Source organism: Benincasa hispida, chromosome 6 (assembly GCF_009727055.1).
Source record: "Benincasa hispida cultivar B227 chromosome 6, ASM972705v1, whole genome shotgun sequence".
Taxonomy (NCBI): domain Eukaryota; kingdom Viridiplantae; phylum Streptophyta; class Magnoliopsida; order Cucurbitales; family Cucurbitaceae; genus Benincasa; species Benincasa hispida.
In genome coordinates, this window is record NC_052354.1 from 37,065,141 (window position 1) to 37,088,175 (window position 23,035).

At 33.5% G+C, this 23,035-nt stretch overlaps 1 protein-coding gene across 4 annotated transcripts; it reads right to left on the reverse strand.

Annotated features, from left to right (window-relative positions):
- Nucleotides 1-9,492: 9,492 nt before the first annotated feature.
- LOC120080486 (afadin- and alpha-actinin-binding protein) lies at nt 9,493-22,646 on the reverse strand. Of its 4 annotated transcripts, none has more exons than XR_005482523.1 (17): nt 22,425-22,646; nt 22,299-22,327; nt 22,063-22,174; nt 21,875-21,972; nt 21,153-21,249; nt 20,985-21,074; nt 20,838-20,900; nt 20,665-20,739; nt 20,514-20,579; nt 20,349-20,426; nt 18,682-18,792; nt 18,530-18,607; nt 18,332-18,451; nt 17,666-17,709; nt 17,535-17,562; nt 17,361-17,439; nt 9,493-9,747 (listed from the first exon to the last, which is right to left on the reverse strand). XR_005482523.1 is itself a non-coding variant. In XM_039035157.1 (16 exons), the coding sequence occupies exons 1-16, from the start codon at nt 22,455-22,457 to the stop codon at nt 9,715-9,717; spliced, it is 1,155 nt and encodes a 384-aa protein (XP_038891085.1). In that variant the 5' UTR covers nt 22,458-22,646; the 3' UTR covers nt 9,493-9,714. The 4 variants fall into 4 exon arrangements, 2 of the variants coding, with proteins under 2 accessions (XP_038891085.1, XP_038891084.1); XR_005482522.1 differs by having other exon boundaries at nt 17,535-17,592; XM_039035157.1 differs by lacking the exon at nt 17,361-17,439.
- Between the last annotated feature and the right edge of the window lie 389 nt (nt 22,647-23,035).

The window sequence follows — 23,035 nt, forward strand, 5'->3', positions numbered from 1 at the left end:
AAAGTTTTTTTTTTCCTATGTCATTTTTCGCTGGCAAGTTTTTTCTTCTTTAATTTATTTAATACATTCATTTACATCTAATCTAATGTATCAATTAATTTTGATATTTTTCTAATTTACTCTCTCTTTTTTTTCATTTCATTTTCCGCTTTTCAGCTCTTCCAAGTTTTTTCTTCTTTAATTTATTTAATACCTTCATTTACCATTTAAAACTAAATGGTGCAAAAAAAAAAAAAAACGTTAATTTTGGATGTTGAACATGGTGGATTCTTTTGGAGGAAGATTTTCTATTGGTCTGCTCCCTCCTGACTTCTATAAGCTAAATTTAGATAGGGTTGTTTTGACAAGTGAGTGGGTATTGGAACTATCGTTCTTACTCAAATGGGGAGGTATTGCTTACTTTGGAGAATCACTTTCCGTTGTTAGAATCTGTCGAGTTTGTTGAAGTTATTGTCATGTTTGAGGGAATATCTCAAACTATTGATGTTGGAATTTCTCTTACGTGGACCAAAACTGATTCTTTTATCCTTTGAAATTTGTTGGGGGGAAATGCTAAAGATATGTGAATGAGATTCAGGTGTTCGTCAACTTCATTTGTGACATATATCCAAGTGATTTAGTCATTGGCTTCCGGTTGGTTAGGGCAATTCAGTTGTTCATGAGTTAGCATCCCATACTCGTAAATTTGGTTTCTCTAGACTTTGGATTGAAAACCACTCCTAGCGGGTTGAATTTGTACTCCTTTTTTATTTGTATTACATGTAATGTTTGTTGTTTTCTTTTGTGGTACTAAAAAATTAGTTAATTAATTTATTTTAATATAAATGGCTAAATTACAAGTAAAATAAAAGACACAAAATTGAAAATTTAAGTTTCGTTTGTCATTTCATTTTTATTTTTATGAACTACTTATGTTTGAAAAAAAAGTGATTTAACCATTTCAAAATTACTTTCAAACTAAATCAAATTGAGTGACGAATAAATTTTAGTTATTTTTCTGTTCAATAAACAATATGAATAAAAACTAAAGAGATTGATTTACATTTTTGTTTTTCTTTTCATTCTCAATTGAAAAAATATGTTAATCTTTTTTTCATTGTATAAATTCCATGCAACACCAAGGCACATAGAAGGCAAAAACCATAGAGAGTTCATCAACATCAACCATAAAATTAGCATTGAGCTTATAGCTTAAAATAATTTAAATCCTTTATTTAATTGATATCATATATATTAAACTTAAGAACATACTAAAATCCTCTAGGAATGGTAACAAGCCAGAACTCTATTAATTTGCCAAGCATTCCAACTTGAAGGCCTTCCAAATGACACCTTCCCCATATTTCGCACGGTTAACGAATCTAGGAAAGATGATGGCGATGAAGAAGATGACGATGTTGACGACGACATTGAATCCTGAGGAGACGCCATGAACTCACAATCAGAGCTAAGAAATGAAAAGGTTTCCAACTTATCATTGTGACTAAAAGGATCTCCATTGCCATAGTCTACGATTGTTGCTTGGCCAGCTCTCTTACCATCCCTACTCTTCATGATCCTCTTCCAAAACCTAAGCCTCATCCAGGGTAGGGATCGGTCTTTCGGTTGATCGATGCACGGTTTCGGTACCCCACGGCTAAGAATCACCGGCGGTGGGCTGAGGGGTGGAAGCAAGTCTTGAGGGGGAGGATCTTTGGGAGTTCCTGGTTGTGTTTCCCATTTGAAAGGGACTCCTTGATCAGCTGTTCCAGAGTAATAAATGCTATGAGAAGAACAACCAATTGAAGATGTTCTTGATATCACTTTGCTTTTCATATCCCAATGGAGCTTCCCTTCCATTTTCCCTAGAATTTGGTTGAATTTTTGTGGGGATTTGTTTGGTTTTCTTGAAGTTTGAGAGTTTCTCTTGAAAGTTTGTATGAGATCAAAGGGGTTTTTTGAGGTTGTATATATAGAGAGATGTTCATTGTGGGAAGGATTCAATTAGAAGAGCCTGTTTTTCAGGATTTTGATGGAGTTTTGTGGCACATGATCCTGTTCTTATGAGGATTAATTTGTAAGTTATAACATGTGTAAAGTTTTTTCTTTTTCTTCTTCTTCTATGCTTTGTATTTCTTGCTCTTTTTGTTTCTTCATATCTGAGTTTATTCCTTCCATTTCTTCTCTTCTTGGGAATTTAAATTTGTACCATTATAAAAATTGACATCATTTCATCAAATTCAGTTTTGACTTTTGTGATTACAAGACTTGAGTCATATAACGCTACAATTTTCTACCATGTAAAACCTATATGGATGCGCAAGTTGAAATTGGAACTAAAAAAATAAAGGAAAAAGCAACCCAATAGATATTTGGGGCGCTGAGTTGAATTCTAAAATCTATAATCTTGAATTAGAAAATATTAAAGGGAGGGAGATTGAAAGAGAAAAATATGAACTTTCTCGATAAATATGCAAAAATTTCAATAAGAGAAATTGGAGAAAATAGCAAAATCGGGAGGTGCTTTTTGATTTTTTGGCAAAGAAATGAAAATAATAAGGTTTTTGGCAAAAGCGTGCACATATCATATATTTTTTGATTCCCCAAATTGCCTCCGATATGGTCAATTAACAATTTTATCGAGTACATATAGTATAAATGAAATCGTTTATTATGAGACTCTGTATTAATTCTCAATATAAATACAGTGTAAATGGAATATTCAATTATAAGACTTCAATATAACGGATTTGAGAGATGAAGGTGTCAGATTTTTCTCTCATTTTAAAATTTGAATTTGTGGTTTCATATTTTTTTTATTTGATTTAACCACTTTTAAAAAATATTCAGAATTAATTAATTTTTAGTTTGTTTAACACCATTTTGATTTATAATATATATTTAGATTTTACATTATTTTATTCGTTTTTTATTTTTTAAAATTTGGATTAATTTTTTTTTATCATGGTTAGGATTTTACTTAATATTTAATACATATTATCAATTAACAAATTGTATACTTCATTTAAATTAAAATTTATCATTTTTTTATATTTTTTAATCACTTTTTTAAGGAACTATTGAAGGTCCTTGGGCGGAAAACGGGATCAGGCCCAAACCTAAATTTACATAAATAATTTTACAGCAAACAAAACATACAAATTATGCATTTAAGTAATTTACAGCATACTAAAACTAATTTACAGAATAGAAAATGGGTTTAGAAACCCTTACCTTTGAAGAACCGTTCTTAAAGTGAAATCCCTCGAATCGATGGAACACCACCACGATGGAAACCTCATCCTCTGAATGAGAATCTAGGAGATGCAGACTCTAATTATTTTGGATGAGGAAAAAAGAGAGTTGAGAGGAAGAGATCAAGAGAGTGAGGAAACTTCAAAGAGAATTACATAACCCTTCTATAATTTTTTAACCACACCCCCACTCCTACACGATGTAGAGAGAAAAGAGGGGGAAATACCCTCCCTCCCAAAATTGATTTTTAAAAATTAAAGAAAAATAATTTATNATATAACCTATGGTTTCTATTGTAAAAATATGTTATATTGTATCAAATATAATATAATCTATAGTTTCAATTCTCTCTTACCAATAGCTTTTAATATAAATCACATTTATATTAAATTTAATTATATGAATCTAATTCATATAATTCATATTTGAATCATATTCAAATATTTATTTTCATCTCAAATAAACTTTATGTTATAATGTATCAAATACATAATAGTAATTATATCATATATAATTAAATTAAAATAATTATATCACATATAATTAATTCCCCCAATTAATTTGAACAATTTAAATTAATCCAAAAATTGATTCTCATTAATTCCCGTTGAGTTACAGAGGGGACCTCATGGACCTATAACTTGAAGCTCCAACAGTACGTGAATAATTAATTAAAATATTCAACATCTGTCAATTGTCGGGTAGTGCAGTAAAGATCGACAACTACACTCTTTGCACTACATATATATTTTTGTGACCATTGGATATAACCAATCAACAGTACGATGACCCTTCACAAATTGTTAATAGTACAACTGAGTCAAAATTACCGTTTTGCCCATGTAGTTAAATCTTAACTTCTTGAGTACCACTGATCTCTTTAATGAACAATAAATCATAATCCCTCTAATGAACAATAAATCATAGTCCAGCTATGACCAAACCTCTCTCGAGTCAGGAGAGGGTATGGTGACACATTATTCAAGCCCTTTTATCAGTCTTTAAGGGAGCAATTTATCTACTTATCCCGACAATGGGGAAGGAGTGAATTCCTTCTTGTGTAGCTGTGTTCTCAGCTCCCTAATCAGACGAATCTCTAAAATGATAGGCTTGTTTAGTCAACGATTTGGCCATTCTTACTCATACAAATCAAAGGACCGCCTTCATAGGCAAAAGTTTACAACTCACTTAGAATTCAAGTCGTGTTACCTATGGTCATCCTAGTGAAATGTAAGTTTCTATTATGAATGGCATTATATAATGAGACTAAACATTTCGTGGTCCAGTCTTATACAAACTCCTTTGTATAGAATACTCCTGCTCATATGTCTCTACATGAATGATCATGATCAAATCATTTGTAATACTTTACAACAATTGTAACATCTACAAAGCGGATCATACTCGTAGTATCACCAGGATAAGGTATCCAGCCTTATCCATCTACTACAAACCATTTAGGTTATCACTTAAAACATGATCCACCCGTATGTCTCTACATACATGTTTAAACTATAAGATAACCTTGGATATTAGTTTATTGATTTGTGGATTTAATGCAACTAAATGTCAAATAAGACATCATATATATTTTATTAAATAAATAAGATGTTTGTACAATACAATTATAAACTATAGGACCTAACGAGATTTTAGGACACTAACCTCGACACCTTTTTTTCATTATCATCTTATTATATTATTATACCATTAAATCTTTTTAACAAACAAATAAGTATTCACTTTTGTAATCTTGCTGTTTTTTCTATGCCTTTACAATGAGTTAGGCTTCTTTTGTAGGTTTTGTGGTTGATGAAGTTATAAATATAGTGTAATTGTTGAAGCTTAAATGGAAATGGAATTATGAATATAGTGTAATTGTAAATAAACGAGCTCTCTTCTTGATTTTTCTCTCCTGAATTATATTTGAATTTATATTTTATTATCAAATTATATTTCATCTAACTACTTATCAAATTAATCACAATAAACAAAAACTTCCTGATTTTTCTCTTCAATTTATATTTGAATTTATCTTTTATTATCAAATTTGGTTTTATCTAACTCACTTTCGATTTGTTTAAATATTTGTTACAAATTCAATTGTATCTAAATTTTTTTATTATTATTTTATACATATTGTTATCAAATTAATTTGATCTTTTTTTTTTTCCTTTTTTTTTTTCTCATATTTGCAATATTTTCAATTTTTTTTATATAGAAACATAAAAAAATGGCTTGTTGTACTTCAAAAGAAACATATAAATGAGAATTAAACTTTAAATGTTTGAAACATGTATATGTGTATATATATATTGTTCAATTTATTATTATTATTATTATTATTATAAGATAAAAAAAAGCCTTAAATATCATCTTCTTCACTTAGCTGTCCCCAAAATCTCTTTTTCTCTTTCTCAATCTCATGTATGCGATTGTTGGTTCAACAACCCTTTCTTGAATTTCATCGTCTTGGCTAGCTTTTGACGACCACCCTCGCTAGATCGTCTACCTTTTTCGCTCGCACACATTTTTCCTACTTTTGTTTCTACTTTAAACATCTTTTTCAACAATGATGTTCTGGAATTGATAGTGTTTAAAGTTGGTTTTCAAGATTCTATGAGTAAAATGGTCACATGGAATGAAGATGATGAAACTCCCTACAACTAGTTGGTATCAAACGCAATCATATTTCCAATAGTCATATCATCCTGAAGTTGCAATTCCTTTAAAGATTCAATTGCTAACTCCAATCAACTTTGTTCTTTTTCACCTTCGAGCAAGTCCATCGTTGTGGACATCCATAAGTTTCTAATGACCCCCACCATTCGCGATCGTCATATTCCCTCGCATACACACGTTCTATAAGCAGTCAGAAGCATTAAGGACCATATTTGGTGATTTTAACTTTTGCATCTGGAATGTTTAGATACAGTATATTTGTGGTTCTAGAATATTTAGGTAGAGTGTATTTGTGGTATTCAAGTTGTTTTTGAAGCAGTGCATCTTTGCATTCTCGTTTGTAGTTAATTTTGTTGTTTTAGGGATAGTTTTTCATTTACTAATTAGTATTTTCTATTATATAATTTTGTTTTGCTATTTTTATAATTTTGAAACCTTTTTACCATTTTTTCAAATGAAATTTTAAAATTTACTATTAATTTCAATTAATTTCAATAAGTTTAGTTAGATGAGGTTCAAACAAGGAAGAGATAGACAATAATATGTATTTTTGTATTGATATCTAAAGATACTATCAGCCTATTTATAAAGAGGCTAAATGCATGTTTGAAATGATTGAGAATTAGTTTTGGTGATTAAATCCATAGCTTGATCTTTGAAAGACATGAAGCGAACAACATCTTTACGAACAATCTTTTCCCATAGAAAATGATAATCAATCTCAATATGCTTAATATGAACGTAAAACAAGAAATTGCTAGTTAAGAAAAAAGTAGGGGATATATTAACAAAAATAGGTCCTTCCAGTTTTCAATTCTAAAGATAGTCCTATTTTTCATAAGATTGTTTCCGCAGGTGAAAAGTTACAAAAGCCCTCATAGGGTCTAGCTTTTAAACTTCTCATCTTCCTCCTTTACAATTCTTTGATAAACCAATTTACATACGCATTGACTATTTTACTTTTAAGTAGTGATCATCATAATTTGAACTTATTCTATCTAAATCATTTATTCTTTATCTGGCTTTTATAGACCAAGGTAAATAATAATTGATAGTAAATCAATAATTGATATTATGTTAATTTATAAACCTACTATTTTAATATAAATATGAAAAGTAATATTTTTCAATTCTTGCACCCAAAAAAGATAGGCCAAGAACTTAACATTCTGGAATAATGTTATTTCACAATTGCCTTAATACCACCCACCGTAAAAGTTGAATGCTTTTAGTTTTAATCAATCCGAACATAGTTCAAATAGATAAGGTATCAATTACCCTTTCAAGATATGTCTTATAAAAACTTGAACATGCACAACACGTATCTAATTCGTAGGTAGTACTTGAAATTCTTTTTGGTTAAACTACCATTTTAGTCCCAATACTTTTGTTCAATTTTAGCCTCTAGTAGTCCAATTTTAGTCCATGTACTTTCAAAAATTTAGTCCCTCAAAATTAATTTTTACCGAAATTTGTTTAATAATAATAATAATAACTTTCATGAAAAAAATATAATATGTCAATATATCTTCAAAATTTATTATAAAAATGCTAATAGATAACAAAAAGTTTTTAGAAAATAACAATAAACTAGTACTAGAAGCTAAATTTAAGATTTATTGAAAGTATAAACACTAGAATCGAACAAACTTCAAAGTACATGAACCAAAATAATATTTTGACCCTTTTTTTAATATGCAAAAGTGTTTGAGCTAATTTATACGCACCTTAATTAATTTTCCAAAATAATCTAATTAACCCTGTAACATTTAGATGCCAAAGAAATGATCGATCAAATAAAAAATCTGAACTCAAAAAATAACGGTTATAGTGGGGCCAGTAGACCAAACCGAAGCTTGCTTAATTCTTACTTTCAAGTTGCAAAACTTTTAACTTATAAACCAAACACTCTCTATACTAAGCTTCTACCCCTACCCTAAAGGCTTGAAATAAGGTCGTGTCGGTCACCAAACTGGGCACTTTTTAATGATTTGACTTTGTTGAGTTGACTTTTTAATCGTTTGAACGATTATTTTGCAAAGAGATGTAAAAATAAAATATTTGGAAGGCCAAAAGGAAAGTGGAGAAATTGACCTAAAAGCAAAGCAATCCATTCTTTCTGGTATTATATTGGGATTAATCCCTTCAAATTAAACCATAAAGCTTCAACTGTCTGTCTAAATTCATCTGTTCCAATCTTCCTTCACGGGCCCTTTAAAAGAAAGCTTAGAAACTAAATCTAAGTTGAGACTTTCCTAGAATGTTTTTGTCTAAAATATCAATACATCTAAGTTGAGTTTCCTAGAATGTCTTTGTTCAAGATATCAAATGAGTTTTTCAACCTACACGACAGAACTGTGATACAGATTTACAATTAAGCACTATTTTGAAAAGTTAGTTTTTGAGAAAAGATTTGCAATGACGTGTGAAAAATGTTCCAAAATTTATGTTTGTTTTCTCCTAATTTTTCAATTATGTTTTTCCCCTTGAAGAAACACTTGAATTCCAAATCAAATTCTAAAAACAAAAATAAAAAACAAAAAATTGAATTAAAAATATATATATATATATANATATATTTTTTAAATTAACTTACTTTTTGAAAACATTAGCAAAACATTAGTAGAAAGTAGACAAAAAATATATATATAAATTTATGGATAGAAATAGTGGATATAAGTTTGATTTTCAAAATATTCTTTACTTTATTTGTTATTCATATATGTTTTTTTTTAGTTCAACAATATGCATAAACTCTTTATTAAAGGTACACATTTTACGCCAATTGAGCTTAAAATACATGAGAGAACACAAAGAGCATAAAAACAATAACAAGAGCCCACAAAAAACATAGGTTAACTCTAAAAGAAATGTCTCCAATCAGAACTAAGAAAACATAAAATTTGACGAAGGACCAAACATCATAAGAAAAGTTCTATTGTTTCTTTAAGAGTTCGCCTAAGCGAAAAAGAGACACCTTATCCAGATTCATGGAAAATAACAAGAAAAATTACATGCAAAGTTCGAACATTTAAACAAAATGTTCGAAAACTTATAGACCAGGACAAAATTACAATTTGAACTAAAAAACAGGGCTAAAATCCCACACATCTAAAGTCCCAAGAAGAAATGAGTCGACCCATTAGGAAATCAAACGCCACAATTCATATTAGCAGCAGTCTCAATTGGTTTGGAAAATATATCTTTCATACAATAAGCAATAGTGTGGCTTTCTTCTTCTATTTTTGCATGCGGTAGTTTATGGAAAAAACTAATGCTCTACGCCCATAGTTCTATTACCTCATATTGGAGGTCATTTTGAAATAGTTAAATCACTTTTGACAGGTTTAAAATCACTCTTAAATATGTGTTTTGTTTGATCTTGAATGAATAGAGATACATTTAAGAGTGATTCTGAAATTTGAACATGTCAAAAGTGAATTTTAACCCTTTCAAAATCACTTCTCCCAAACAGGCCCTTAATTCTTCATCCTCATTTCTAGGCAAATAGACAAGCTATCAACAAGGACTTGCCTTCATGGTTTGTCCTATAAATCTAAGAAATCAAAACAAAAATTAATATAAATGGGAAGTCTACGAGCAATGGCATTAATAGTTCAAAGGGAGAAGGCTACATACTAATTACATTAGTAATTAAGGTTAGAGCTACATATGATGCCTTTAGTGTGTGTATCAAACAAGTAGAAGAAAACTCCTGAATCACTTGGTTAATAATTGCTATACAAGACAGGTCTTACTCGTTTGCTTGTCCCTGCCGCCACTCAACTCTATAATACTCTATAGCCGCTGAGCTTGTTTGTTTCCTACTCCCTGCACATGTGACCAGAAAGGAGACCAGTTATGCAACCAAAAATGAAAATTTAACACTGAGAGGTCTAAAGTAGGCAAAATAATTACAGATGAGGGTAGATAAGACGATGTCTGTAAATATAAGATATTAGTCCAAGTATACAAAATATCCCTGACCTTTGGAGTAGATTTTAATTATAATCCTAGACTTTGATAAGTTTCATGTTTTACCCTGTAACTTTGAAATTGCTCCAACAAATATCTTCTTCATTGAAATAAAAATGGAAATTGATCTGGTAGGACAGCTGATGTGTAAAAATTAGAAAATATACGGATATTATTTACAACCATATAGAAGATTAAAATTATTTTTATGATCTATTTCATCTCAAAGAATATTGTTAACATCATCTACATTTTATACATCAAGTGACATGTAAATTTACGTGAATGATATTGTAAATGATGCATGTGTACTTTCCAAGTATTACACATTCGTTGTGGCATAAATTTCAATCTCATTATAAAGAAAAACTCTACATGGATCTTTTAGAACATGTTGAAAATAGAGGGGCCATTATGTATTAGACCTAAGGGTTTTTTAGTCTTTTTACTTTGCCCCATTTTTTCCCTTTTTCTATATTAGGGTTTTCTATAGCTTATTTATATCTTGGTTTTGTCTTGTATGATGTAAGTTGAATAATAATAAAAAGAACTCTTCTACTGTGGTTTTTTCTCCCTGTTCGAGGGTTTTCCACTATCTCATGTTTTCTTCTTCTTTCTTTCAATATGGTATCAGAGCTAGATGACAAAACCATAGCTGTCGTTGACGAAAACACTACCAAAATAGTTAACATCGCCACAACCATCCCTTCTACCGTCGTTCAAGCTGCTATCGACAGGTACCTCTAGTCGCTCCATCTCAGCCCGATGCAGAAGCTGTCGTCGAACAATGACCAAGGCATCTGAGCAGCGCCATCCGAACAACACCTAACATAGACGATTCCATCCAAGCAACGACTAATGCAGACAAATCCATCCAAGCCGTGCCTAATGCCATCGAACCAACTCCAACCGTCGAACCAGATCCAATGGCTGACAGAGGCCAACCCGATTCCCCTTTCGATGTCATCTGGTGCACCGTACTCCATTGTTGATCTTCCCAACGTCGGTCACCCAAGCAGCACAAGCGTTGACAGCCGAAAGTTCATGTTTGAAATGGGTGAATCCTCATTTTTCCTTGGTGGACAGCAGCCAACCACATCAGCCCACCCACTTCCTCAACATGCTTCGGCCAGCCATGGTGCTTCAGGTTCGATAGGTCTGTCTTCAATGGTGGTTCAACAACAATTAATTAGCCTTCAACAACAGATTGCTACCCTTGGGGCAGCCCTTGAAACTACTATAAACCCTCAGTCGAACCCCGCTAACTCAGATCTATCTTCTGGTCTACCGATGTATTTAGAGAATCCGATAACTGCTTTCCCTAATTTACCTACAATAAACTTTTTGTCTAAATCTATGGAAAATTCTACGGGGTTCATTACAGGGGAGAAACTAAATGGCCAGAATTATTTCTCTTGGTTTCAATTCATCAAAATGGCCCTCGAAGGACGTCACAAGTTTGGGTATCTAACTGGTGAGATACCGAGACCTCGACCTGGAGACCCTCGAGAGCACATTTGGAAGGGAAAAGACTCCTTGCTTCACTCTTTATTAGTTAACAGCATGGAACCACAGATAGAGAAACCCTTACTATTTGCTACAACTGCGGGAGATATTTGAGATGTTATACAAAAATTGTACTCTAAGAGGCAAAACGCATCACGTTTGTATACCTTGCATAAACAGGTTCATGAGTGCAAACAAGGAACCATGGTTGTTACTTCTTATTTCAATAAACTGTCTTTAATCTGGCAGGAAATGGATCTATGTCGGGAAATTGTCTAGGATTGTCCGTGTAGGGGAGTTCAATATCCAAAAACTGAGGAAGTTGATCGTGTTTACAACTTTCTTGCTAGTCTGAACTCCAAATTTGATACAGTTCGTAGTCGAATACTGGGACAGAGACCGATACCTTCTCTCATGGAAGTTTGTTCGAAGGTTCGTTTAGAGGAAGATAGATCGAGTGCTATGAACAATCTTATTGTCAAGACCATTGACTCTGCTGCATTTGGTGCAAAATCATCTGGGTATGATGGTGACAAGCAGAATGGTAAACCTCCTCCAGTGTGTGAACATTGCAAGAAATTGTGGCGTACTAAGGATCAATGCTGGAAGTTACATGGTCGACCTCCGAATGGAAAACATCGCCCTCCTAATGATAAGTCAAATCCTGACCGGGCACTTTTCAGTGATTCTATGAATGGTGTTTCACAGTCTCAATCTCAGGTGAATAACCAGAATGACCCTAGTAATGTTGGGGTTGATGCAATTGTCCAATCAAGTACTTCTCAGTCCCTTTAGTCATCTTAGTAATTGAGGGTAAGACACCATGGATACTAGATTCAAGAGGTACAGATCATTTAACTGGCTTGTCTGATCAGTTTCTCTCATATTTTTCGAGTGCTGTTAATGAGAAAATTCGGATTTCGGATGGGTCTTTTGCTCTTGTTGCGGGAAAGGATCATCTCTCTCCGTTTAAGGGGTTGACTTTACAGAATGTGTTGCATGTCCTGAAAATATCTTACAATTTATTATCTATCAGTAAGATAAGTAGAGATCTGGACTGTCGGGTTATTTTCTCACCTGATACTGTTTTATTTCAGGACTTGAGCTCGGGGACGGCGATTGACACTACCCACATGATAGGGGACTCTATTTCCTTTCTGATGATGCTTCCTCTAGGAGTTTCTTTAGGACTAGTTCGTTGTTTTCTTGTTTTTCAACTTCCGAAAAAGACTATATGTTATGGAATTTTCATCTTAGTCATCCAAATTTTCAATATATGAAGTATTTATTTCCCCATTTATTACATAATATTGATGTTTCTTCTTTTGCCTTGTGTGTTGTGTGTATTTGTGCAAAACAACATCAGGTTACCTTTCCATCCCAACCTTAAAAACCTTCCCAGCCATTCCGTCTTGTCTATAGTGATGTTTGGGTCCCTCAAACATCGCTACTTCGTTCGGAAAACGTTGGTTTGTGACATTTATTGATAATCACCCCCGTCTTACACGGGTATTTCTTCTCATTGATAAATCAAAGGTAACACTATTTTCCAACAATTTTATACTACAGTAGAGACTCAGTTTAACACCAAGATTGTCCTTCTTCGTAATGACACCTTTCATGATTTCTTGGCTTCTAAAGGCATTGTCCACCAAAATTCGTGTGCTTATACTCCTCAACAGAATGGGTGGCTGAACGAAAAATTGTCACCTCATTGAGGTTGCTCGATCCCTCATGCTTTCTGCTTCTCTTCTCTCTTATTTATGGGGAGATGTCGTTCTAACTGCAGCCCATATTATCAGTCAGATGTTTTCCCGTGTTCTCAAATTTCAAAGTCCTCTTGAATGTTTCAAAGAGTCTTATCTAACCACACGTCTTATTCCTGATATTCCTCTTCGGATTTTTGGATGCACTACTTTTGTCCATAGTCACGATCCTCGCCACACTAAATTTTCCCCTCGTACTCAGAAGTGTGTCTTTATCGGTATCCTCTCCACCAGAGAGGTTATAAGTGTTTCCATCCATCTTCACAGTAGTACTTTGTCTCTATGGATGTAACGTTCCTTGAGGATAAACTTTTCTTTCCTGTTAATCCTCTTCAAGGGGAGAATACTAGTGAAGAGACTAATTGGTCCACATATTCGGTTCCTACGAACTCTCCCTGAACCTATCCTGGGTACAAATGACATTGTCCTTCCTACTAAACAAGTGTCATGGATAACATACTACAGGAAGAATCTTAGAAAGGAAATAGTGCCTTCTATTGCTCCACTGGCTACGGTCCATGAATCAGAACCGGCACCAGCTTAAGCTCAAGGTACTCCTGTTTCTGATAATACTGATGTGTGTGTTGAGGGTGATGTATGTGATGTGGTTGAGAGTGACAAAACTGATGTGATGATTCCAGAAAATGACAAAGTTGAAAGTAGTAATGAGTCATCAGGAGAAACACAAGAGGATGAGTATTTTCCGCAGGTAATTGAGTGTAACCATCGTCCTCTTATGCAAAATAGGGGGTTATGATGTCTCTCTTGATATACTCATTGCTTTGAAAAAGAGGATCAGGTCATGTACAAAGTATTCCATGCATAATTTTCTATCTTATAGTAATTTGTCTTCTGAGTTCAGAGCGTTCACTACCAACCTGGATACCGTAACAATACCAAACAATATACATATGGCTGTGGAAATTCTTGAATGGAAGGTTGCGGTCATGGAAGAGATGAGAGCTCTTGAAAAGAATAATACATGGGATTGTGTAGCTCCCTAAAGGGCATAAAACAGTTGTGTGCAAATGGGTATTCACTGTAAAGTATAAGTCTGATGGAACTCTCGATAGGTACAAGGCCAGATTGGTTGCTAAAGAGTTTACTCAGACTTATGGAATAGACCACTCAGAAACTCTCTCTCCTATAGCGAAACTAAACACAGTTCGAGTCCTTCTCTCAGTAGCAGTTAACAAAGACTGGCCTCTTCACCAACTTGATGTGAAAAATCCATTCCTGAATGGTGAGTTGGAGGAAGAGGTCTATATGAGTTCACCCCCAGGTTTTGAAACTCAATTTGACCATCAGGTCTGTAAACTCAGGAAATCCCTGTATGGTTTGAAACAGTCTCCAAGAGCTTGGTTTGACAGGTTCACCGCTTTTGTTAAGTCCCAGGTTCTATTCAAGGGCACTCTGATCACACTTTGTTCACAAAGAGATCAATATCAAGGAAAATAGTTGTTCTAATTGTGTACATAGATGATATTGTTCTGTTTAAGGTATTACCAGGCTGAAAAAGAAAATGACTGATGAATTTGAGATTAAGGATCTTGGAAGTTTAAGGTATTTCCTTGGAATGGAGGTGGCAAGATGAAGAGAGGGGATTTCTGTTTCTCAACAGAAATACACACTCGATTTATTGAAGGAGACAGGGATGACTGGTAAACCTGTTGATACACCTGTTGAATTTAATGCTAAGTTGGGCAATTCTGTTGACGAAGTTCCTATTAATAAAGAGAGATACCAACATCTAGTGGGAAAATTGATTTACTTATCTCATACTAAACCGGATGTATCCTATGCTCTATGAAGCACAGATACTTCATGTGAGGCAAAGAATCCGTATCAGACACGTATCGGATACCTATACTTCAATATACTTCTCAAATACTCATCTGACACGCGATTTGACGTATCTATTTCTACGCATACCTTTTTTTAAAGAAAAAAAGATAAACAACTCATCTAATCTTTCCCAATCTAAAACTAGGCAACCTATTTAAAAAGCTCACTACTCAAGTCCAAAACTAAAAGGAAAAAAATAAATAAAAGATCAAACCCTAGAATCATCTAATCTTCATCCTCACATTTGAATCCCCACAAAGTTCACCAAAATATAAACCATTTGGATATCTTCAACAATTCAATGAACAAGTTATTCGTTCATACTTCTCCCTCTAATCTTCTTCTTCTTCTTTATAATATGAGTCACTTTTCTATTGTATTTTATTAATTATTGTACTTCAACATCTTAGATGTTGCTTTTTTTATATTGTATTTCAGTGTTTGTATTCTATTTTGTGCTATTGTTATTAACTTGTATACTGAATTTATCTATATCCTAGGTTTTTTTTAAGAAAAAGAAAATGTATATTCATGTATCAGTATCCTCATTTTTTAGAAATATATATATTAAAAAAATATATAGAAAATGACATATCCTTAGATGTATTTGTATCTTAGTTTTTCAGAAATTGACGAATCGCCGTATCCGATCGTATCCGTATCTGTGTCTGTGCTTCATAGCCTATGTTGTTAGTGTAGTTAGTCAGTATATGCAAGCACCTTACAAGAAACATATGGAGGTTGTAAATCGGATTCTGAGATATTTGAACACTACTCTAGGTAAAGGCCTGATGTTCAGGAAAATTGACATTGAGACTTACACAGACTCCGATTGGGCAGGTTCTGTTACAGACAGAAAATCGACTTCAGGGTATTGTACCTTTGTGTGAGATAATCTTGTTACTTGGAGGAGTAAGAAGCAAGGTGTGGTTGCTAGAAATAGTGTTGAAGCTGAATACAGAGCTGAGTCTGGGAATATGTGAAGAGATATGGTTGAAGAAAGTTTTGTCTAATCTTCATCAAGACAGTGAGACTCCTATGAAGCTCTATTGTGATAACAAGACGGCTATAAATATAGTCAACAATCCTATGCAACATGATAGAACAAAACATGTGGAGATCGATAGATACTCCATCAAAGAAAAACTGTTGTATTCCTTACATCCCTTCTGGCCAACAAGTTGCTGACATTCTCACTAAAGAATTACTCGGGCAAAGCTTTGATACCTATGTTAGCAAGTTGGGTCTAATTGACATCTACACCCCAACTTGAGGGGGAGTGTTGAAAATAGAGGGGTTGTTATGTATTAACCCTAAGGGCTTTTTAGTCTTTTTACTTTATCCTAATTTTTCCCTTTTTCTGTATTAGGGTTTTCTATAGCCTATTTATATCTTGGTTCTATCTTGTATGATGTAAGTTGAATAATAATTAAAAAAAAAAGCTCTTCTACCGTGGTTTTTTCTCCCCGTTTGAGGCTTTTCCACGTAAATCTCATATTTTCTTCTTTCTTTCAATGGAACAAATATTAAAATTCTAAAGTAAAAATGAAACTTTTCAAAGTCCAAGGGCATAGTCGAAACTAGATCCAAAGTTTAGAGATATTTTGTATAATTTAACCTAAGATATACGAGTAAACCATTAATATGATTAAAATTATGGCATTAACCATACTTTGGGAACTCCAATACTTGAATTACATCAGAGAACAACTAAAACAACAACGAATATAAAACAAGTTCATTGCATTCTTAAAGCACATTTACAATATATGCGCAGACATGAAACTAACCACAATAACATCAGACCGCTGACGCTCACACTAAAAGAAGGGGAAAAAAACACGCGTGTGAAAGAGAGTAAGTTAAAAAAGGGATTGCCAACGTGCACAAACACTGAGAGAAGTTAACCAACGAGATTTTGTCTCTCAAGTGGAGGCCACCAAAGAAGAAAAGTGGGATTTCATAATCCGATTTAACGTGGCAGACCATCTAAAGCAACCAATAACAAGATAGGACTAGAATTCGAGGGCCATAGGGCTTCAAACTTTATCTTGCGTACTTATATTTCTTATTTTGGTTTAAAGTCGTGTCTGTGTGCGTTAGTTCCTCCTACAATGCTAGTGGGCTTTTTCTCATAGTTCTGAGGCTGCAGCTGTGTTTTTGGATGGTGACATCTGGAGGTAATTTTGGATTCTGCCGAATTTTTTTTTTACTTCTGCAATGCTATGGCCATTATGCCATAACAATGTGGAAAGAAGATATACAGAAGTTGTGGTATAGCACGGTGACTACTGAGTGAGAATAAGAGAATAACACATGGCAGCTTATGATAAGGTCGCTTATGCCATCTACCTAATTATTCATTGTCTTTATTAGCCTCACGAATGCCCCCTGGGTCACTTTCAGATCATGCCATAACATTGTGGAAAGACTACAGACATAATAAAATCAAATACTAGTTATGATTAAAATTTGAAGAACAAAAGGCAAAAGGGTCTGGTTGACAAGAATCCGAATGATACCTACCTCAGTGGGAGATGAAATGATGGATTCTCTGCCAGAATCAAAAGGGCCATTAAGACTTCTGAAAAAATTGTTGGTGGTATATTAATTTAAATCCAAACTAGAATAAGATGTGTAAGGAAATACATTAATACCTTGGCCTCTCAGACTTGGCAAGATGTTTAGACATGATTGATGCCTGAAATAGAGGCCAATTTGTACAGTTAATTAAGTACTAGAAACTTTGAGCTTCCCAAAAAAGATCATTAATATTTTGGTTTGATCAGATGGATAAAAGAAAATATCCAAAAGTACAAATTAGGCTGAAGAACGAAAGTCCAAGCATTGTGTCTAAGACAAATAATCAGAACACCTGCAGTCTAAATACCATGCAAAAGAATTTCTTTTATTTCCAAATAAGCAGCAGCTTTACCAGCACATCAAATTCAGAGAGATGCATGCTTTCAATGGGTAAGAACTATAGATCCAAAGGACCAATCACAAATTGCTCTGATTTATGTAATTTGAATGCTTTTCACACTACACTAATTCAGTCAAAGACAAAAAGGCAAGGCCTCAAAAAATATTAAATGACATAAACATCAGAAGATATTCAAAGTCTAATGATGTTTTGTTCTCCTTCAGAAACTAACAAACATGTAGAAGGTAACCGATCCAAAAAAATAACCATAAAATAAATAAAGAGTGGCATGTTCGAAACTTAGGATAAGCTCATTAAACCAACTTGGAAACTTGAGAAGCTTGTTGAAATTGAAGATGTGATACAAATTTTATTTTTCTGAGCAAGAAAAGTAGAGTACCTGCTCCTGGATTATGCTCCTTGCCTCTACAAGTTGTGCTTCTAACTCAAGTTCCCTCTCGGTAGCTTCAGAAGTAACTTCAGATTCTTTCTGAGCATCTTGCAGCTGACCCATCCGCTCCTTCAAATTTCAAGACACTATTACTAACAAGAATCCATCTCAGTCTACAAGAAAGTGATAGTGTGAAAAACAAATCACCTTTATAGAAGCCATCTTATTCCGAAGGCTCTCTTCGATCTTATCTCTTGCCATATGGAATGGAAGGTCAAAAACATCCTGGAAAAACACAATACTAGTCATTTAACCAATTCATCAATCAGGTGACCACATGAGCATAGTCCAGCCTATACCGTCCTCCCGCCAAATGGAGACTGTGCACCTTCACTTTCAACTCTTTCATTAACTGCGAGGGGTTGCTTATGTAGTCCATTTGGAGCATTTAGGAAATCCCGCATGTCAACCTGCAAATCATTATACACGCTAAACTGAACCCTCATAGGCTTCAAAAGTACAGTCACAAAAGCAAAACATGCATACAACAAAACAGATTACATATGAGTGTAAGCAACCAAAAAGACGTAGGCCAAGAATTCAAGAAACAAGGAACAGACCACTTTTAAAAAGGGAGAAACAAAATCCAACTAGTAGAAATATTCTGGTAATCAATTGAAAAAGGTGCTGTGAACACAATAAAGATCCAAAAGGTTCAAACGTCGTACAAATAAACTAATGACGTTCAAAAGTACCAGTCATATTTGTATAACAGATTGAAAGATTGTAATGTTTCCAAAAGAAGCCGCACATCTCAGGTCCATTGTAATAAAACCTAATGTTTGTCAGTTTGTGGTATCAACAATGTATGAGTAGTGTTGGACGCCCGTAACTGTTTCATTTACATCTTGGCCAGTGAACTACCATGGCCTTTCTCCATTAGAGAAAATCCATACTTGGGAACTATTGGAGCTCTCAGGTTGAAAGAGTTAGAGGTAAATGCAGAAATGGAGGACTTTTGCCCTTCCGGAAGAGGAAGCCTCAATCATATTCAAGCCACATTGCATAAGCCAATGTGAGGAAATAGGATTAGAGGGTTGTTTATGCAAATCGGTTTGCAAATTAATGGTTGATGGTTAGTAAGTATATAGGCATGGCTGATAAACACCTATCAGAATATGAAATATTAAGAAATCAACACACATTTGTAGACAATCCACAAAACCATTGTACGGGCTGGTTGTATCTAAGAAAATTACTTCCGCAACTTTGACTATAATGTTTGAGCTCTGAAAAATAAAATCCAGCAATACTTAACAGAAAATTACCCAATAGTTGCATTAGAAGCAAAAAATATTTTCATTGTTTTGTTTCTGATATAGGCATTCCTTTTACATTCCTCATTCGGCTAGTTGATTAGCTAACTAGATGTTGGGCTGTTTTTTCAGCCATTGAATTAGGATATTTTATTAGTTATTTGAGTAAGTTAATGTTGGGTAACTTCGTAAAACACCAAATGATCATGAGCTTAAGTATTTAAGTTACCATTTCTATTCTCATTCATTCATCATTCAATCAAACAAAGTTTCATGATTTGGATCACACCAGCTCTTTTCTTTATAAAATAATAATAATAATAATAATAATCAAATAATTAAAAAATGTATGAGAATTATACCAAACAAGGAATAATTAGTTAAACAAAAAAGAAAGGATGATGACTATTTGGAAAACAAATTACCACATGTCCCCATCTAGAACATACTTAGGGTAAGAAGTGAAAAACATCAAATTTAAGGTTTTTTGTATCTGAAATAAACCAATAAAACAACGAACTTCAAGAACTAAAATTCACAAAAATAATTTAATAAAAGAATGACAGAAAGCCTCAGCATCATAATGTCCACCATAACGGATTAGACATATTCTGCAACCTTATTGTATTGCATGCCCACCATTTCAAAATTTATAGGATAAAAATTTTCAGTAAACTTATAGTGCAAACAGCTATAAAATGGTTGCCAACCTGCATTGATCGCAACAATGCTTTCAAATCAGCATTCTCTGACATCAATTCTTGATTTTTTACTTCATAAGCATCCACCTGACCATAAGATATTTGTAAGAATATTTTAACCACTAAAAAGTCAAGCTCGTGCACAGAAACTTTTGAAAGGAGTTGTTCGCATACAATCTTTTTATAGAAATCATTATCAGTCTTCTTGCCATTCCAAGTTCCCCGTTGTCGCCCTTCTTTCTGCTCATATCATAAATTATAGATGCCTTCAAATTACTGGAATGATCCATTATCTGTAGAACATCAATAAATAACTAAAATATACCTGTAGCAAATTCATTATCTCCATTCCTGATCTAGATTCTTTCTTTTTCTCCATTAAGACTTGGTTTAGCCTTTCCTGCAGACATATAACAGCTTCTCCTTGTAAATAAATAATCTTCTCCAACAGAATCCAACCCTACCCTAGGACTGAAAAACATCCCAAAGATATCCCACCTGCAATTTGATGTACTCCTTTTCTTTCTTCTTCATCTCATGTATTTGTTGAGTTCTTACTTGCTTTGGCCACATAAACAGATAATAGCATCAATCCTTACATTATTTCATAAAAACTAGTATCTCACAGCATCCAACTACTCTAACCTGATTGCCAATAACCATTCTCTGAAACTCATCCTTTTCCTGCTGTAGCTTGTCAATTTGAGCTTTAAAAGCTGCCTTAGCTTTAGCTTCCTAATGGGAAAGAATTTCCTTGTTTAATACAAAATAAAGAGAGAAATCATAGAATTCAGAGAAGTTTCAAGATTTTACTGTTCGTGTAATTGTTGCAATCTCCCTATCTTTAGCTTGTATGACTGACTCTAGCCTCTCAACTTTAGTCTCCAATCTTGATATATCTGAAAGAAGTCTGCCACCAAGAAAATAAAGGGAAATGTGGACACATAGAAAGATAAATTTAAATTAGTATTTCAAGGTGCCATGATGTGAATTAGAATACGACACTCCATCATATAAATGGTCAACCAAATTTAAGAATGAAGACAAGCTACACATTCGATGCAAAGATGTGAATGTCCTCCAAAATATTAAGTAATAAGGAGCTAACCATTTAAAATCCAGGAAAAATAATTAAAATCTGCATAAACAGAAAGTTTTCTAGACCACTTCAAATGACTTAATAAAGAAAGGAACATGTTGACTGTTTGAGAGAGTATTATGCTTTATTTTCTCTTCTAGGGTTTTGTTAGATAAATCTTTCAGTAATTGAGAGCTATCATTGAAATGTACCAATTGGAGAAATCTTTTGTAACTCCCTTTGTTTTTGTAGGCTGATGTTAGTTCAATTTCACTTATCAATGAAAGTGTTTCCTACCAAAAGCAAAAAAAAGGGAGTACTCACAATAAATATCCATAACATAACTAATCAAAGCTTCTTTTCATGCATTTCTTAGCATAGCCATATGAATTTACTCATAATTGAAGCGTTCGGTAAGCCATACGCTACATTAATTAATTCTAGAAAATGCTGTTACCTTTGTCGCTGTTCATTAGCAGATTCCCTAAACTCAATATCACGCTGCCTCTGTTGAAGCAAGAAATATATACAATTGCAAGTCCTCGCAATCGACACCTACATAATTCGGTACACATATCACCAACAAACAAACAGAAAAGGAAAAAAATGGAAACCAGTTTATTTATAAAAAGGTTCAAAACAAACCGGATCATTCGAGAACAGATCAAGCGAAGCCGGAAATCCAAATGTGATAAGCGTCTGGTTCAAATACTTAGCGCAATGGTCCAAGTTAGTGACATCCGCAAATGTATAGTCACTGAAACACACAAAAAACCTCAAAGCATCAACTCATTTCGTCTATACACAGAAAAAGAAATGCAAATATAAACAGAAAAAGGTCCGGAACAAAGTGAAAGCCCTAAAATGCAGAGGAAACTGACCCGACCGAGTAGATAGACTGCGAAGATGGCTGAAAAGGAAGAAGCAGAACACAGAGAAACACAGAAACGGAATTAGACAAAAATGAAACGGTGTATCGCAATGTGCGAGTTAGTGAGGGAAATTACTCTGAGATCAAAGTCTGTTTCAGTCGCTGCCATTGTTGAAAGCTTCAAGAGAGTGAGAGAAGGAGTTATGAGACTGGTTGAAACATGGAAGGAAGTCGGATCAGGTGGCGGATAGATCCATGGAAGAGCGGTGGAGAAATTTAAAAGAAAAGTAGATACGAATTTTGGAGTTTGAAGAGAAGGGGTGGTAAAATTTTCCGTTAACGGACGTCGTTCCGTTTGTACTCGTACTCCCATGTGTATGATTTAACATAATCATGTGGGGGTGGCACTTCCTATTTTTGGAGAGATATATAAATAAATTGAGATTACATTTAAATAAAAAAAAATTAAAATAATTTAAAGTTACGATCTATAGTAATAAGGTATAACTTTCTTACCAATGACTCAATAATGAGAATTTCATGATTAAACAAGTTTAACTTAGAGTATTATATGTATTGTTTTTGTTAATCACAATAATTGATTCTTATAGAAATATAATTACTATCAATATAATTTTAAAACTACATTAGCATTAAATTAAGTCTTAGTATAACAAGTGAATGTATGGAGTTATAAACTTCTTAACTTAAAAAAAATAATTGTAGGTCAATTGTTGATAAACTATA